General features: G+C 33.7%; 1 protein-coding gene across 2 annotated transcripts in view; it reads left to right on the plus strand.

Moving 5' to 3' along the window:
• The window catches only part of Gabrg2 (gamma-aminobutyric acid (GABA) A receptor, gamma 2), a 90961-nt gene that overhangs the window by 18752 nt on the left and 53173 nt on the right, over positions 1–19036 (plus strand). For both annotated transcript variants that reach the window (XM_005376278.2, XM_005376277.2), the window contains exons 2-6: positions 8182–8333; positions 9843–9910; positions 12736–12956; positions 16555–16637; positions 18244–18381. In XM_005376278.2, the coding sequence (XP_005376335.1) occupies positions 8182–8333; positions 9843–9910; positions 12736–12956; positions 16555–16637; positions 18244–18381 (662 nt within the window). The remainder of the gene's footprint in view (positions 1–8181; positions 8334–9842; positions 9911–12735; positions 12957–16554; positions 16638–18243; positions 18382–19036) is intronic.

The raw sequence follows: 19036 nt of genomic DNA on the forward strand, positions 1-19036 counted from the left end.
ACTGACCATGAGGAACTGATTTGTGGGATAAGTTTGGAGAAATTTGGAGGTGCAAGCTACAGAAAACTTAGAAAGTTTTGAGCAGTGCTTGATGGGTGATTCTGGTTGAGATTTAAAAGACTGGAATATTGATAGGAATGTAGACAGCACAGGTTAGGCTCAAGAGGTTTCAGTTGGAAACATAGACTCCATTGCCATTTGTCCTAGAGATCATCTATATTATATTGGCATAAAACCTATCTTAATTTTTCTCATGTCCTGAGATTTTTCAGGAGATAGAGATTAAAAGAAGTAGAACAGCTAATCTGGTGGAAGAAATTTCAAGACAGCTCCACATTCAGACTGTAGCATGGGTACTGTTCGCTGCTAGCAGCCAGATTTGCAGTGAGAAGTAGGCATAAGCAATAGGCCAAAAAATTAGAGAAACTTAAATTTTGGCCCAGAAACCTCCACAAATGAAGTTAGGGGCAAAAGACATGTGAGTGGGTCTGGGTTATAGCTCAACTGCACAAGTGCCTTCCTGGTTAGTGCAGGGTCCTAAGTTAAATTCCCAGTACCAAGAAACAACAGCAATAACAAAAAAAAAAAAAACCACAAAGGAGGTGTGGTTGTTGAAGAGATTAAAACCATTAAAAAGATACATAGTACTTTGCACAGCATCAAGAAGAAAGATGCCTTCAGGCTGTCTCAGAATCAGAAAAACCCAAGCCATTGCAGGCTAAAGAGTACCTTCCATTTCAGGAAAATCACTGGCGTGAAAGCCAAGCCAAAAAAGGTTTCTTAGGAAATTGTTTCCCTAGGATTCATTTCACTCTGCCTAAACATGCTGGCATACAGAGGCCACTGCAGTGGTGCAAGGAGGCCTGGCTACCACTCTAGCTGGCAGCCAAGTTTGGCCTCATCCATATGAAGCTGGTTTCACTGGCATCTGGAATGTAAGAGCTGTGGAGTCAAGAAGAGCTCTACCCAGATTTCAAAGGAAGGGTGTAACAACATTGTCAAGCTAAGTCTGGTTTGCAATTGACACCTTGGAGGATAGAAGAGACAAAAAACAATCTGAAGATGTAAATAGAGCTAAGCACCTTCATGGTCATTTTACCTTAGTCTGTATATGTGCCAATGCTTCCCAATTTAGCATGAATGTTCTGATACTTGTAATAAAAATCCATCTTAGGTAATAAAACCACACAGACTTTTTTTGATATGGGTCATGGGTGACTGTTAATAAAATACAGTTTGCATTTTAAATATTTGAATATATATGTTGGATAATTGTTGAAGTTGTATAGACACACTTATTTTTAGCTGTTAGCCTAATATCAAAGAATTAAGCTAGATATGAGATCAAGAAGTCATCCAGACTAGGGCAATTTGCTCTCAGATGTTTTTTCTTTCCTGCCCTAATCCCACCTGCTTTGCACATAACACTCAGGTGTACACAAGCATTCATAAAGCAGCCTTCTCAGCAGCCTTCTTCATGCATCAGTACACATACTCCCTGAGAAGGACAGAGAGCCAGAGGCCACTGATGGGTTCTACAGAAAGATCTACTGGCACCTCAGTTCTGTGCACTAACCACTGTCTTTCAATAACTCCCAGTTTTCCTGGGAAGATGGAACTGGGTTCTCTGTTCCTTCTGAGAAGATAAACTCTACTACACTACCTGCTCCTGCACCTTCTCCCCAAATGTTCCACCTACAGAGGCTGAAGAGCACCCTTTAACATAAACTGTTTTGTATGTGTGTCCTACTCTTGCCACTGTATTGTTTTCCAGAGGAAGAGTTTGAATGAGAAGCTTAGGACATCCGTTAAGTAAATTGGATGCTTTGCTGTTACCCCTCAGGAAGCAGCGATCAAATCATTGTCATTTGCCATGGCAAGTTTATAGAATCTGAGTGTTACTAACTTTATGCTGAAGGGGCCATTTCCTTTATTGAGATCAGACATAAGGTAATTTAAGGGAAACTGAGCTAAAGTGACCATTTATTTTTGATGCTTTTATTGTTTGATAAATGTATAGTAAAACACACCTTGGTTCCAATTGTTTTTCAGGGCCTTTCATTATAATGGTTACAGTTTTGATTTTAGCAAATGAAAGCATCTACTGTTAATTGTAATTGTGTATCTTCATCTGTAAAAGGAAGATAATTATAGGCACATCTGTGTTTAAGTTAAAATGAGAGAAGAATTTAAGTCTTTAAAGTTCCTTCTATAACATAATTAATATTTAATGGTGGCTTCTTAAGTATTGTTATTTATCTGAGGAAAACCCAATATTAAAATATAATTCTTACCACAAATTCTCATTAAATACACACTCATGGAATATGTAGTTTAATAATAGAAGATAAGAGAAATAATAGGCAAATCAATCAACACACATTATGGTTAACACTATGAAAATTCAGTGAACTGTGTAGAGCATAAAAATAGAGGAACTGGCAAGTAATAGAGGTAAGACAAGCATGACCGGGGGGCCTGCCATTTGTGCTGAAATTCATATGATAAGCTTACATTCCCACCAACTATGTAGAATGTGTCCTTTTTCACCACAGCCATGCCAGCATTTATTGTTTTTTTTTTCTTTTTTTTTTTTTTTTTTTTTTGGCGATTGTCATTCTTTCTGCAGTAAGATGGAATCTTCACATTGTTTTAATTTGCATTTTCCTAATAGTCAGGAATGTTGAACAGTTTTTCATATGTTTGTTGGCCATTTGTACTTCTTCCTCTGAGAAGTGTCTGTTCATTTCACTTGACCATTTCATGATTGCTTTTTGTTTAAGTGGTCTAATTTTCTTTTACTCCATATATTCTAGATGTTAGTCCTCTGTCAGAAAAATAGCTAGCAACATTTTTTACCATTCTGTAGGCTATCTTCTTCATTCTATCAATTGATGCCTTTGTTCTACAGAAACATTTTAAATTTGATATAATCTCATTTATTGGTTCTTGCTGTTACTTCTCATGCAATGATATTACTACTTAAGAAACCCTGTCCAAAATAAACCATTCCAAACATTGGGCTGGCAGGTAGAGGAAAGGAAAAGTTGCAGGCAGAGAAGAGAGTATATGCAAAGCTAGTACAATTTGGTCTTGTTCCTGGAACAATGTGACCAACTCTCAGGTAATATGAGGATGTAAGGAACGAGAACGTCCTGTGTGAAGGTTGCTTTTGCAGCAGGGGGTTGCCCTTGGACTCTACAGCCTGATGCAATTACTAGGGAGCAGGAGAATCAAAGTGAGTGTGGCTAAAGAAGTAATAGAGATTTATGAGGTATAAAAAATGTGTATATATTTCCACTCCTTATATATGATACTGTGCATGGTGTTGCATACTTGTAATCCCAGCACTTGGGAGGCTGAGGCAGGAGGATCACTGTGAGTTCAAGACCAGCCTGTGCTACATAGGGAAATGAAGTCTAACCAGGGCTACCTAGTGAGACCCTGTTTCAAAAAATCAAAACCTGGAGAAAAAAAAGAAGTGGGTATAAACAGTTTAAAGGTAATATTAACAAAGAAAAAAATCCAATATACAACAATTTTTAATGGACAGATATAAAGTATTATTTTATGGCATGTACATATTTTTAAATCACAATGTACTAATTCAGTTCTTATTGGAGGACATTTGTATTGTTTGCAGTTCTTGGCCACTATTAATGAAATTGTTATGAATACCCTTGTATCTTCTGTGAATCTATTACCATAATTTTGCGACATGTACTTGATTTTTTGATATATAAATATGATTCATTGCATATCTAAAATATGTTAACCAAAACTGTATCCAAAATATTAGTAAAATTAATGTTATTAAAAAGTGAAACATCTCTGATTTAAAAGTACTTTAAGCATAGATAATGAGCTTTTCTTTACTTTTTAATTCAACTACCTTACTTGTATTTGTGGTCCTGGAGATTAAATATGAGAACACTCTACCAATGAGCTATGTCTCCAACTCTTTATTTTTATTTTTCATTTTGAGACAAGGTCTTGCTCAGTTGTCCAGACTGGTCTCCAACTTGGCATACTTATGCTACAACCTGTATTTTTTTTTTTTTTTGATACTTTTCGTTCAATGTTATTAAAGATACATCAGTGAAAAAATGCAAGATTTCTATTTCTCATGCAATTATTTGTTGTTTTACTCTCGTGGCAGAGTGCAATAACTAGGTTTTCCCCCAATATGCATAGAGCTTTTTTACATCTATGGGAATATAAAATACCTAGATGAAAACGCAAAATTCCATGCACATAATTAACCTTCAGCTTGGCGAACATTTAAAATAGGTATCAAATTAAGATACTGAGACTCTTCTATGTGATTGTAAGCAAACTTTTATTGAACAATTTCTATCCAATAATTTTGTTTTACGAGCTTCTTTTATTCTTAAAGGAAATCAATTTTACTGAGTTGAAGTTGAGCTTATATTTATAATAATACCTAAATTCCAATTATGCATACAACTATATACTGAAAATATAAGTGAATAATTTAATTTACAACACAGATTCGCATTAAGAGATGGGGCAGGAACCATGGAATCTGCAGTTTTAAAAAGGGCATTAGGCTGCGCATTCACACACATGCAAACCAAAAACACAGCTGAGATGAAAGGTGACCAACCTCACTATTATGTGACTGAAATCCTTAAATTTTAATATTTGTATGAATCTCTTATAGAACTTGTTCAAAAATAGATTTTGATTTGGGAATCTAGTAGATGCCCATACCTTTATTTCTGGAAAGCTCCAGGAGATGTTGACGTCACTGGTCTAAGCTCTTGGATAGACGGTTTTATTACAAAGTTTTGCATCTTTCAAGCAATGAAACCCACATAACCTTCTCTGCTTCTGAGATATTATTACTCAGGTGAGAAAAATGCTCTTTTAAAATGATTGACCAAAGATTAATTTCAGTTTCACTTCTCCTCCTCTAAAATTTTCATTCTTTTTTCTTTTAAAAAAATACTAAAAGGCATCAGGAGGAGGAATAACCTCCGACTTCTGCATCCAGTTGTTGTATTCAGCCTGGAGCCTTTCATCAGAAGTTCGAGTTTATGTTGCTGTCAGCCCACACAAAAGCTAAATCAATTTTCTTGAGTCATTGTCAGTTTATTTCTGCCCCGGCACTCTCCTGTTCACAAGTTCACAAGTGCAGAGAAAACTGCATGGTCAGACTTTATGGTTCCTAAAGAGCTTAACTATGAGTACAAGGTTTTCCCACCAAAGAATCCCAGAGAAAGAAACAGCCAACCTTGAATGAGGGAAGATCTTTTTTAAGAGAAAAATCTGGAAGCAATCCCAGATCCTGCATCAGCCCCTTTAATTTAGACCTCAGCAGGGAGAGCTGCAGAGAAGAAAAAGTTCATTTATAATATAGGGGCTCATTATTTTTCTTCTTGGAAAACATCTTCTTTTAGTTTTTCTCATCCCCCATTAAATAAAATCCATTGCAGTAGTATGTGTACATTCAAGCTTTAGTTGCATGTTTAGAGCTGTTGTTATGTCTAGTGGTGATCACTACAGAGTAACGATTTTAATGGATGTATTTTCAAGGCTATGCGTCAGCCATTTGCTAAACACTTAATATGTGTTATCTTACTATTTTACATAAATATCACACGAGTCATAGTATTAATTCTATTTAAACATAAGAATTTTGAGGCTTAACAAGGTAAAGTAACTTGTTTAAGACCATAAAACAGTTAAGTAACAGAAAAAATACTTGAATACACAAAGTAAACCTAGTCCTTTTTTGCTCGCAAGCATGTACTCTGAATTTCTTTGTTCTATTTTACCTCCCTATGACTAAGTAGACATTCCTAAATGTGAAAAAAATCCCTCACCAATATGTTAATTTGAAATAATCAATTAGACTAGTGTTTCAGCATCCAGTGAGTACTGACACAGAAAAATACGGTGCAATTCTGGAACAAGGTTTTCATTCTAAGCAAGTAGTCCCTATCCCTTACCATTTCACTCAGTATGATTTCCCTCTTTATTAATCAGATAGGAGTAACAATAGTAAAACAATACCATCATGATTGCATTATTTATTTGTTAGTATAGGAGGTGCTGTGAACAGGTAAAGCAAATCAAATAATGTAATATATCGCCTCCCATTAAGGAAAACTTAACTGGGTACATGTATCTAAGAGATGAGAGAGACAGAGTGTGACAGAGAGAGAGACAGAGACAGAGACAGACAGAGACAGAGAGAGATGAAGAGAGAGTTTAAAATATACTTTGGCATTATCCATGATATCTGTTGGAGTAGTCATTTTTTTTCTCTATGAATTAGAGAATTTGAAAATTTCTTTGCAATACAGCATTTTCTTCCTTAAACTAGTAAGATTTGGGTCATAGAATTAAAGCTCTATTAGGCACACTTTAGCAGTGCTCTGGAGAAAAGATGAATTAAGGTCCTAGAGGGATTCTTCTAGACAGAATTAGTCTCTATTCCTGAAAAGAGATGTTCTCCTTGAGAGCAGATTGAAGCATTGCCCAGCCTGTTCTTCTCGCTACAGACACTATGAAATTAATGCTTATTTGAAGTACCTATGCTTGCTGAAATGCATGATGTAAGACACTAGTTATAGTAGATTTTGTAAATGTATTTGTATAGCGTTTCCTAAAACTTAAAAGCTAATGAAAGTAGAGCCAGGAATGGTGGCGCATGTCTGTAATCCCAGTATGTGGGACATTGAGGCCAGAGGATTGCTGCGATTTCAAGGCCGGCCTGGGCTACATAGTGAATTGAAGGCCAGCCTGAACTATAAAGCACAAGACCCTGTCTCAAAAAACAAAACAACAGCAACAGAAAAAAACAATAAAAGTGGAGGCTGTTGTATTTGCTTCCTGATTTATCCACACCAATGATAACTCTTAAAACTTCATTTTCCATCCATTTTATCAAGTCACATTACATATATAATTTCCATTCTTCTGTGATATTTACACACATAAACACATTAGTGCACACATGTATAAACATACACATTGAAGCTATATTTATATGTTTATATAATTTAAACTATGGCTATATAAATATTTAAGTGACTGAAGAAAGATAAAATTTGATTTGAGAATATATGTTATATATTTAGGAAATAAACTGAAGTTGATTATGGGGTAGGAAACATTATATTTTAAATTCATACTTTAAAAGAATGTCATGCTGAACCACAGATTAACTGACCAGTGATACAAATTTTAAAATGGCAGCTTCTGCAGGAATTTGTATTGTCCCTAGATCAGGAAAATACAACCTTCCCATGCTGAGGAGGTGATGGAGGTGGAAACTGGGGGTACGAGAAGGAGTAAGCTGCTAAGAGTTCTACTTATCTTCCGTATTCACCCTTAAGCAGCTTCCATGCAAATTGGTGGATGGAGAAAACTTTGGCAGGTTTGGGCATATGAGACTGAATTCTAGAACATTATGTGACTCTTTGATGAGTCAAAATAAATGATTTTGTTTATAGGATGGTAGCACATCATTTGGATGCAATTGTAGCTTAGGAGCCTTCAATGAAATAAAGGGTGGTTTAATATCTGCAGCCACATTTTTCTCCATGGTATGGAGTTCTTAACAATGAAGGAGAAATGAACCAGTCTCACCTTCTGTGCAAGAAAAGGGAAAAACACAAATACACATAGCCCAGTGGAAGAAAAGGGAGCAAGATGGAGTCCTTCTCAGCGGTTCAACTGAGGGGTGAGGAGCGAGTCTGGCTGTTTGTGGGAGTGAATCTAATCATCACTCTCTTATTTTCATTAATAGGTTGGAGCAAGAATAAGAAGACATTCTGCTTCAATCCTTAGACTATTTCCTGATCATTGAAGCATTGTATTCACCAAAAGTACTTTTACAGGACCTTTATGAGCCTGGGAAAGTGGGTACGAAAAACATCAAATATGAAAAAGGCAAAAGTAAATAATGATACATGATATATTTATAGATACAAGGGCAGAACACTCTGAAAAATTGGCAAGGATATATTAATATATTTTAATCATCATCTGTTCAATTTAATTAGTTATACTAATCACCAGGTGAAGCTGTTTGCTGTTTCACATGTTCCTGTACTCTTACTCAATTTTTCGTTTTCCTCCAGTGTGATGTGGTACAAGAGAACTTGATGTAATGTGTATGTTTCTTGGTCAATATTTTTCTTTTTTTAGCTTCACTAGCCAAAAGTCTGATGATGACTATGAAGATTATGCTTCTAACAAAACATGGGTCTTGACACCAAAAGTCCCTGAGGGGGATGTCACTGTCATTTTAAACAACTTGCTGGAAGGATATGACAATAAACTTCGACCTGATATTGGAGGTATGCTAGAGCATTCGTGCTGTGATATAGGGAGGAACACGTACATGTGTCTAGCTTATCAACCTCGTTAGAAAATATTTGCATAGTTCTAGAGCTAGCAGAATTTAAATTAGATTTGTACTTTATAACATAAATGAAGTGTATATAAAAAGCTTTCCAGCTGGGAGGTAGAATTGGTGTTGCTAAATCCAACATGAAAAAAAATATGATTTTCAAGTGAAACTTGAGAGCTAAAACTTAAAATTTCCTTAGATATCCCAGACAAAGGCAAGAGAAATTTTATGAAGCAACTTCAAAAGTACAAACAGAAAATAGAAAGGCTACCTATTGCTGCATAATAAGCAATCAACCACAAAATGTCAGGGACATACAACACTGAGCATGTACTTATGTAAATATTCACTTGATTGGGGCTGAGCTAATGTAAGCTAAGCAGAACTGGAGCTGCTCACTTAGAGGAGGAACATTCCAAATAGGTCTCGTTCTCCTTCTAGAAACATCACACTAACTAGAGGCATCGTTCATGGCAACAGAGGATAATGAAACAGAAAATAGAAACAACTAAGTTTTAATGCGTAGATTTAGCATTAGTATACTCACTCTTCTACATGTGTTATTAGCCAAAGCAAGTCCAGGGAAGCCCAATATCCAGGGGCAGAAGAACATCCTCACTGAGATAAAGCTAAGGGTGTAGGTGTTGGTATTCATGAAGAATCCGTTGTATCACAAGCGGTTTTAGGCACAGTACTTTTAAGGGAAGTGAAAAAAGTGAGGGAAAATGCAATAGTTGGATTTAGATCCAGGAAAATATAATGAATCTCTATTTATTAATTGTCAAATGAAAGTGGAGTGCATGCATTTGTTCATGAATGTTGTTCTACAGAATTTTAATAATAGTCCTGTCTAACAAATAGGTATATAATGGGCTTCCATAAGCCTTCCTCATATTATCTATGTAGCCATATCATCTAAGAAGCCATGGAGCAAGGTGGAGAGTGTGCTGGGTAAACACTAACGGTAAAATGGTCATAAAAAAATCAGTAGGGAGCGATATTTCAGAAACAATTCATGCTACTTTATGTTGTATCCACTTCATATTTCTAATGTACAGGTTTTCCTAAGTAGTGAAGTGTTTCTTTTTCTCTATTTGGGTCAAGTCAGGTTAAAATATGCAAATAGATTCCCGATCCTGAAGGAAAAATGGTGAAGTTCAAAATATGAGAGAAGTATGAACAAAAGCTGAGACCAGTATTCTAATTTCTTCATCTTAGTTTATAAAGTATAATCAGTTTCAAGATGCTACTATGCTTCTTATAATTATATGCTTAAAAGGAGATATTTCTTTGAAAATATAATTATTACTCAAATGTAGTGAATTAGTTACTAGTGTGGAACTAGTTACAAATAAATCAGTACTAATTTAGTTAAATAAGTCCATGAAGCTATAGACTAACAGAATATAATATTGTGCCTCTCCACGTGCAAATGTGTTTATGGTTCTTTTTACAGTGAAACCAACATTAATTCACACAGACATGTATGTGAATAGCATTGGTCCAGTGAATGCTATCAATATGGTGAGTTTCATAATAAAATTTCTATTTTATAAGCATGGAAATAGCAAGAAGCATAATAACAAAAATTAGGTTTAGGATTTTGGAACAGAAAACCAATTTTTAGATCCATTTGTTCTCTTGTAAATTAAAAATCATTAACGTTTGAGCATTTTTTGTTCTACGAATTAAACGTGATCACGTGTAAAATTTATCTGTGTAAGTATGCTATATTATTGAAATGTAACAATAAGTGTACTTGTCAGTGCTAATAATAACAAAATAAAACATAATATTCCACTTATTTATAGAATATTTATACTGTGGGGTAGCATAGTTTGCTTCAAATAAGAAATATTTCTCAAAGGAAATAGTGCGTTAGTTGTAATAATACGTGCAACTTCATTCTTATATCTAGCAGTTCATACTGAAATCTGAAATGAGAAACTACAATCAGTCCATCATATAATGTAGTAAAAGAAAGAGGGGAAAAATAGAACATAATGTAACATAAATATTAGTATTGTGTATTAACTGATATAATAATGTGATAGATATAGTGATGCTATAATTTAAAAGTAGTGCTTACTAAGCTAGCAATAGAGATACTTGTTAAGACATGGAGGAATAAAAAAACTTTAATTTTTCACAATTATGGTAATAAAAATACACCTACTGTATAATCCACAAAAATAAGATTATTTAACCATTAAGTGTTAAGTCTAACTTTTATATCTTTCTAGTTAAAGTTCTCAGAATCTGTAGTATTCTAATATGAACTGCAAATATTTAATGAGAACATGTAGATATTTCGGTCTAACTTTATTCTTATAGGTTGTTAGTTGAAATATTGAACAAGTCTGCTTTAGGAATAGTAGTTCTCAGAACTATCTCAGCATCATTGTTTGTGTAAGACACTGGATTTTGGTCCTCAGATATTTTAATTTGTTTATTTTTGTAGGGATTTTATATATATATATATATGGAAAAGTTTATTTATATGTAAATGAAAGTTTATTTATAAAACAGTTTATGTATATATATATATATATATATATATATATAAAATTCTTTTACCTCCTTGCACATCACCAATTAGTTGACAAAAGATTTCAAAGAATATGTTTCTTTTTCACTACTCATAGACTTTAAATGGGGAACTAACTGGTGAAAAAAGGAGGCCCATTTTCCCATAATGGAGATGCAGGCAGGTGGCACCGAGACAGACTGTGGGTCTGTGTGGGTGAGATAACAGTGTGGGTGAGATAAATCACCAGATCCAGCAATCTGAATATTCTTGCACACATCAAGAATTTCCACGGTTCATCATATTTTTCAACATGAAATGGAGTGTAGGGAACTAGACTAAGACATGTGGATGGCCTTTCCCCCTCAGTTCTTATATTTTAATGAGTGAGTTGCTTTTATTTACTCCAATTCTGCCATTTATAGACATGATTAAAGTCAAGTTATAAAATAATACAAGATGTACTTAGGGCAATTGGGAATCATGAAAATATAAAGTCATTGAACCAACTGTTTATTATAATAGTTTTTCCTTTGCTTTTATTGTTCCATAAAGTGGTTTATTAAGTGACATGTGAAGTGTTTAGCCAGAGAACTGACACAAATAAGCACTTGATTTATAACAACAAGAATAAAATGATACTAGGCTATTGAATGGCAATTAGGACCATGATAATGATAATAATGAAGCTGAGAAGCAAAAAGACTTAGTTTTATACGTGGAGGGAACCTAAGCATGTATTTGTGTTCATTCTTCACTTGTAAAGATGAGGAAAATGAGGCCAGAGAGTAAAGGTGTTTTTCCTCAAGGAATATCTGTACCTAGGATGGTCACACCAGAACTCATGTTATAACTCTATCTGCAATGATGTGAATTTCAGTTTAGACTTGCTTTGCTTTGGCTGGTCAACCACTGTCTAGTTTAGTGATATATACTTGAGAGAAACTGTCCTAGCCAGTTGTCATCAAGCTATTTAAGAATATATTTTCCGGTACAGATGTGTGAGGTATGAAAAATATTTTTAATTGGTTAATTACATCTTGTTTGGAGGAAGGAAATGTAGCAATAATAAATAGTAAGAAAATGAGGATTTTTTTATTGGTTGTATACTATCTTGCTAGTATAATGTAAAGCACTTTACGTGTTTTCCTCTTTTTCAACTTCATATTATCTGACCTGCTACATTCCTTACCATCTCCAGTTTATTTAGGGCACTGGACCTCCACTCCTAGAGCTTAGTTATGTGCTTGTTTTTTTATTTATTTATTTATTTATTTATTTATTTACTTATTTATTTTTAGTTTTCTAGTCCTTGCTTCACTCTATAACAGTGCTTCTGAACACAGCAAATTCTGTTCCTAGGATGTTTTTGGTAATGTCCAAGGTAATTTTAGTTTTACAGCCTGGCAGGAGTGGGGTTGGGTAGAGGGGTTGCTACTGACATTTTGGATGTAGAAGGCAAGGAGGCAGCTAAACATTCTACAGTACACAGGGCAGATCTCTACAGCAAACATTTAGCCAGTTCAAAATATTATTACAAAATGTTCCATAGGTGTGGAAACTAAAGGACTGTGTCTGAGCTATGATCCTTGGTCAGAATCCATGGAAACAATTTTAGTTTTTCATAAAAGTATCACTCTGGTTTACAAATTGAATGAAGCAATAGCTTAATCAACTGAGGTAGTTCTTTCTTATGTATTATTCAAAGCCAAAGTAGCTTTGCCTCATACTGACAATTACGCAAGAATGAGATACTCAAACACTCTCCAATACATTCTTATTGTATTAAAAATGTTCTGTTTTATATTTTTCTTTAAAACAGGAATACACTATTGATATATTTTTTGCTCAAACATGGTATGACAGACGTTTGAAATTTAACAGCACCATTAAAGTCCTCCGACTGAATAGCAATATGGTTGGGAAAATCTGGATTCCAGACACTTTCTTCAGAAACTCCAAAAAGGCTGATGCCCACTGGATAACCACTCCCAACAGGATGCTGAGAATTTGGAATGATGGCCGCGTGCTCTACACTCTAAGGTATTCTCGTGGGAAAAGAAAAGTGTAATTGATGTCAATAGAACAAAAAATGCACCATTCTTCCTTTAAGAACAAAACAAAACAAAACAAAACAAAACACCCCAAGAAAAATGAAGAAGGAAATTCCAAGCCGAAATCAGTCTTCGCATGCTCGATTAAGATACCAAGTGACATTGAAAAATTACTTCTTTCCAGGAGAAATTTTGTATGTATGTATATACAGGATAGATAACATGGTTGTTCTTCTATCTGCTGTTTCTATGCTGAAAGAAACTGTCAATGAGTCTTTGGTTGACCAGTATTGCATGTCTATATCTGTTTTCATGAGAAGCCACTTTGAAGATATCAATATGTAATACAACCACCATTGTTAATTCCCTACCACTTTGTTTGGAACTCTGTATTGTCTGTATTGTGCTTGTGATATGTTGTAAAATGTTGTATGTCTGTTAATGTTTCCCTCCTTTTATCCTTAAAAAAAAAAAAAAAGAAAAGAAAAATTACTTCTTTCCATTATCAGTGAGATTTTTCAGGGCACACAGCGCATAAACATGGGTAGAACTGTTGATCCATGATAAATATGAAGTGAAAGGTTGTTTTCCCACCACTGACATGAAATTTCGCTCGCCTTTGTGAGATCACCTGACCTTTGTGCCAATCATGGCTTTGGGCTATGTGTCCTGTGGCATTAGACGATGGAAACTGAAATGGGCGGACCACCAGTTCTCATATGTGGAGATGTTGTCATTTCTGAGGAAACCATCACTAAGCAAGAAACTGTAATGTAAAAGTCTCCACACGGTCTTCTCTTTTTGACTACACAATGACAGAAACCCAGGCATTACCTTCCATCTCCAGACACCTCAATCCCCATGACATTAACAGGCTGTGTGAATGAATTTATTTATATTTGGAGATAATCATCCTTTGGGGAAAGTTGATGGGAGCTATATCCTCTGAATTTACATATTAAGTAAGATTGGAAAAATTATTTAAATTATTTTATGGCATTATTTTAGCCAACTTCTTATTCACATGCATGTAAAATACTCGTGCATTGAGATTTCCTGTTGGAGACAGTATATTATCAAATAGCAAAATAGATAAGTAAATATACTTAGGGATCAGACCAATCTGGCTATGGCTCTTTGCTCTCTATTTTACTATCTCTGTGAAGTAGGGCAACTTTCCAGAACTTCTTTTGACAGAGACTAAGGAGAAGCAATACATAATAGATTCTTGGTTCTAGGAGACATCTCATCTTGAAGCTTTGCTTGCATAGTAAGCAGGATGATTTACTTGATCACAGCTTTTATTTAGATGAATTAAGTGAGAACTTATATATTTTTAGGAAAGACAGTATCACCATGCCTCAGTGCATTTCCCCGTCCTTTTCCACTACAACTGAGCAAACTCTTTTACCTTTCATTACTTAATTTCTATAAAATGTAGATAATCATTCTTACCTTTCTGAATTATTAAAAAATGAAATGAGGTAATACATAAAATGCTTAATGTAGACCCTGATGCATAGAAAATATAGCAGATATTAAAATCATTTGTATAGATTTTCAGTAAAAAATTGAATATTATTTTTCTACATCTTAGTGTCCTAGAACTTCTAGATTGCAAATTATTCATGCTATGCACACATGTGGCATGAACTCTGTGCCTTACACAATGCTCAGCATACAAAATACAACACTGCACAATGTCCCCAAATCTTTTATCAGAATTACATTAGCTGTTGGAAAAAAGTGACCACAATTACAAAAGAACTTCACTGCATCTATTTTGTGTTCATTAAGGGTTTTATTAAATTAGAGATAGGGTAATAACTAGAATAAGAAACTACTGGAAATCAAAATTTGTCTGATAAAGCATATCTCATTCTAGCTTTTGAAATATCAACTCAGTCACTGTACCTTAAGCACTTTTATTATTCCCATAAAATTGTAGTCATTTTTTACTTCTATTAGTGTGAGGAATCACTACAATATTTAATTATAGGAACCACCTAAAATGTGTCTTTCATGAGATTCAGTTAAGATTTGAATCATTGTCATTCTATATTGACAGATTTTACTCAGGTTGATTATCTATAATGAGCAGTGTATGTGTGTGTATGCGTGTTCACGGATGTATGCACAGATATATGTCTGTATCTATGTTTGTATATGCATTTTATCTATATTACATCCAATTTTTAAAATTCCAGTTTAATTTGAAGAGATAATACTAATAAATATAAAATTTAATTGTTATTTCATTCGTAAATAAAACTAACCTTTAAAGTCATGTAGTTATGAAGGGACAATGATTAAAACTTCTAATTTTCAAGACAACTAAACCTAGGTCCATCTCAATAGTTATGTGGATTTGAAGAAGTTTAAGTACAATAAAATCATAATAGCATTTACAAATTGAGGAAACAATTCACCTTATCCACATCTGCATAGGCAATTATAGATACATTCCAAGTTCAATTATTATCCTGTTGTAGAACAGAAAATCTCCTCAATTAAAAGTCATGTTAATTGAAAAATCTTTTAAAGTAAAATTTTACAAAAATATTTTCATCACTTGAATAGTGATATCTATATTTTGTAGGGAAATAGAACTACTAATATAAAATTTTTAAAAATTTCAACGCATTACCATTACAATATGGTATTATATCCACATTTCTCCAAAGGTGAAATCTGGATGCCCTTATTTCCCCTCCTACAATCTTAGCCCAGGACTTCAGATTCTCTCTCTCTCTCTCTCTTTATATGTATATAAAGAGAGAGAGAGAGAGACAGACAGACAGACAGAGAGAGAGAGACTAGACAAAGACTCATTGGTAAACATTTCTCTAATATACCTGTGAATGTGTACACAACAGGTCTTTGTTGCTATAGATATCTCTACTCTGTAACATACTATTTAATGATTTCAGAGTGTTAGATTCTAAAACTATATAAGCTCTATTGTGGAACATTTGCATTTTTAAACTTGTAGAAATATAAAGCTGACAAATAACAAATCTTTACAATTAGAAAGTCCTGATTTAATTAGCAGATAAGATCTGAGGGTTGTCAGCATTTATTTATTTGCAAACAATAAATAAGTTTAAATTCTTAAGTTTGTTAAATGAAATATATTCACTGAATAATCTTATTGTGCAATTAATTTTTAAGAAAACAAACAATATAGATTTTGAATAAATGGAATTATTATTGTTTGGTCTGGAAAAATTCATAGTCTTTATTTAGTTTTCTCCTCCCCAACAACAACAACAAAAAATAAGTACATAAACCAAAACAGATCTCTCCATACTGCAGGCTGGACTTAGACTCACTGTGCAGCTCAGGTTGACCTCAAACTCATTGTAATCATCCTGCCTCAGTTTCCCAAGTGCTGGAGGCATGCATGTTCCACCATGACTGGCTTCCATTTAATCTTAATTTTTACTTAATATGATGAATTTTTTCAGTAAGCATCATTTTGTGTTATCCAAACTGAATGTGAAATTATACTCTAGAATTTCTGGGAATGTACTTTTAAAAATTACACTTGCAATCTTTCTATTTATTTTTAACATCTTTCTACTTAGGTTGACAATTGATGCTGAGTGCCAATTACAGCTGCACAATTTCCCAATGGACGAACACTCTTGTCCCCTGGAGTTCTCCAGTTGTAAGTAATATTCCTTTTGCATTTTTTATTCCCTCTCACTTGTAATCTTTGTTTGTAATTTCAATTACAAACAAAAATCAACTACAAAAATTTATACACTAAATATATGTTTACAAATATAATTTTTCAGCCAGATATTTAGAAAGGCTCTTAGGAACAACTAAATTTGTACTATAATTAAAAATTAAATTGAATGACCAGAGAAGCAATCACTTACTCATCATTACATAGATGCCAGTGGGAATCAGAAGAAAAAATATGTATATATCACATATATTTATAAAAATTCTCACTATAAAAAAATTTTCTTATTTTGCTTTATCCAAGAATAGAACATATTTAATTATAAATTTAACATTTCCATGACCTTTAAAGAAATAAACTCTTAGGTTTTGATTTTCTAAATAGGACTACGTCTATCCTGAGTAATCAAAATCTCAAGAACTGGTAATTTCTGTGCCTTCGGTTTACAGATGACTTGCTCTGATCCTAAGTCCAATGTAATATTACTTATTGCTACAAAAAAATCACTCACAGGGTTTTTCTCCACAGAAAATTCTTAATTTAATTGTTATATTCCCCAATTTTCAATCCATTCTACTGCATACATCACCAAGAAGTCTCTAAGCAACATTTTTGTTGCCATTTACCTGAACATAATAGACAAAGAATGAAATCAAGAGTGAAAAGATACAGAAAGAAGTAAACATATGAGATTTTACTATAAGTCATGAATCATACTGTGTAATGAAGTGTTATCTTTATGTGGCATTATCAAAGAATAAATAGTTAGTTGATTTATTTGTATTTGAGAATGTTTATTCCACATGTAGCTTAATAATGTTTCCCATTCAGGAAATATATTCTGCCCGTTAAGTAGTATTATCATGCTTAAGTAGCAACAAGTTAGAAAAAAATTAAGAAATTTTCCCAGGATACTTTGACTTAGAAGATTGTCCTCAGAATCATTACAGTATCCCACCTTTCATGGATAATTACATAACCCCTTTTTCATGAAGACTTTCTCTTGTCTTGGTATCAAGATAACTAATATTTTCTCTTTGCCATTCCTGCTTATTGCTTTGAGTATACATACACATTAAATTAGCTTAATCATCAAATGCAGAGATAATAATGGAAAGATTTGAAATTTTTCCCAAGTAGTTTTCACGCTAGAGGACTTCACTGTCCTATTTTTCTCTAGTTTTTACTTAAACATGATTCTCAGAATCTTCCCATTGACTGCCCTTCACAACAAATTAATACATTGCTTACTTACTTGTTAGCTTATACTAGTCACATATACATTATCTCAGATGATATAAAATGTGGATATAGCATATAGGAAATTATGTACAGAATACCTTTTATGCAATCTAATTTTTCAGGGTAATTTTGGCATTCTAATTTTTGAATCTTACTCTATGTTAACACATGATGCTATTATAGTCATCTTAGCTACTGTAATCAGTAACTCTTAGTGCAGAATTCTCATCTGACTTATGATACTCTTGTTAGCTCCCTCAATGTCTTGCAAGTAGAAGGTGGTTGCTACATATATTCATCTATTATTGTTTGTAATGTGAGCTTTTCCACCTCTTTGTAGATGGTTATCCACGTGAAGAAATTGTCTATCAGTGGAAGCGTAGTTCTGTTGAAGTGGGGGACACGAGGTCTTGGAGGCTCTACCAATTTTCATTTGTTGGACTGAGAAATACCACTGAAGTAGTCAAGACAACTTCTGGTAAGATGCACTTGACATAAATTTTAAGTGACCCACCAGACTTCCAATTTTGGTATGTGTTATTCCAAGAACTTTTTGTTTGTCTATAAATGCTATTCAGAAACTTAATGAAGTCTTTTAATTTCCTAGAGAAAAATATAATTATTCTAGTAGAACAGATAAATAAGAATGTATTCTACCAATTTGAAACAAATTTGATTAAGAAATTATCTGCTGATTTTTAAGTAAAATATTAATGGGCATTATTTTTTCAAAAGGAAACATTTATTATGTGCAAATTTATTGTTTCTTTTAGGGAATACTTTTCTAATGTGTTGAAATAGCATTTATCATAATCAAAGATAATATACACACTGCAAATGCAGATAAATGACTGTTATCAGTATAAACTCTGTCTCCTTTCAGTAATGTACTATTTCAAATTGCCTCTATTAATGGATGAGACCATGATCTGGGAATTGGACAGGGTTGAGTTCAAGTCTTTACTCCATCATTAGGATTCAGCTATAAATACTGGAAAAACTTATTGAATTGTTGAGGGATCTGCTTTTGCAACTATGCAAAATGGATAAAAGGAACTTCTCACAAGTATTCTGCTTATATTTTTTAAAAAATAAAATACTTAGAATAACCTCTGCCACATGATTGACACTCA

This window comes from Chinchilla lanigera, unplaced genomic scaffold (assembly GCF_000276665.1).
Source record: "Chinchilla lanigera isolate Chin_1 unplaced genomic scaffold, ChiLan1.0 scaffold00007, whole genome shotgun sequence".
NCBI classification, from domain to species: Eukaryota; Metazoa; Chordata; class Mammalia; order Rodentia; family Chinchillidae; genus Chinchilla; species Chinchilla lanigera.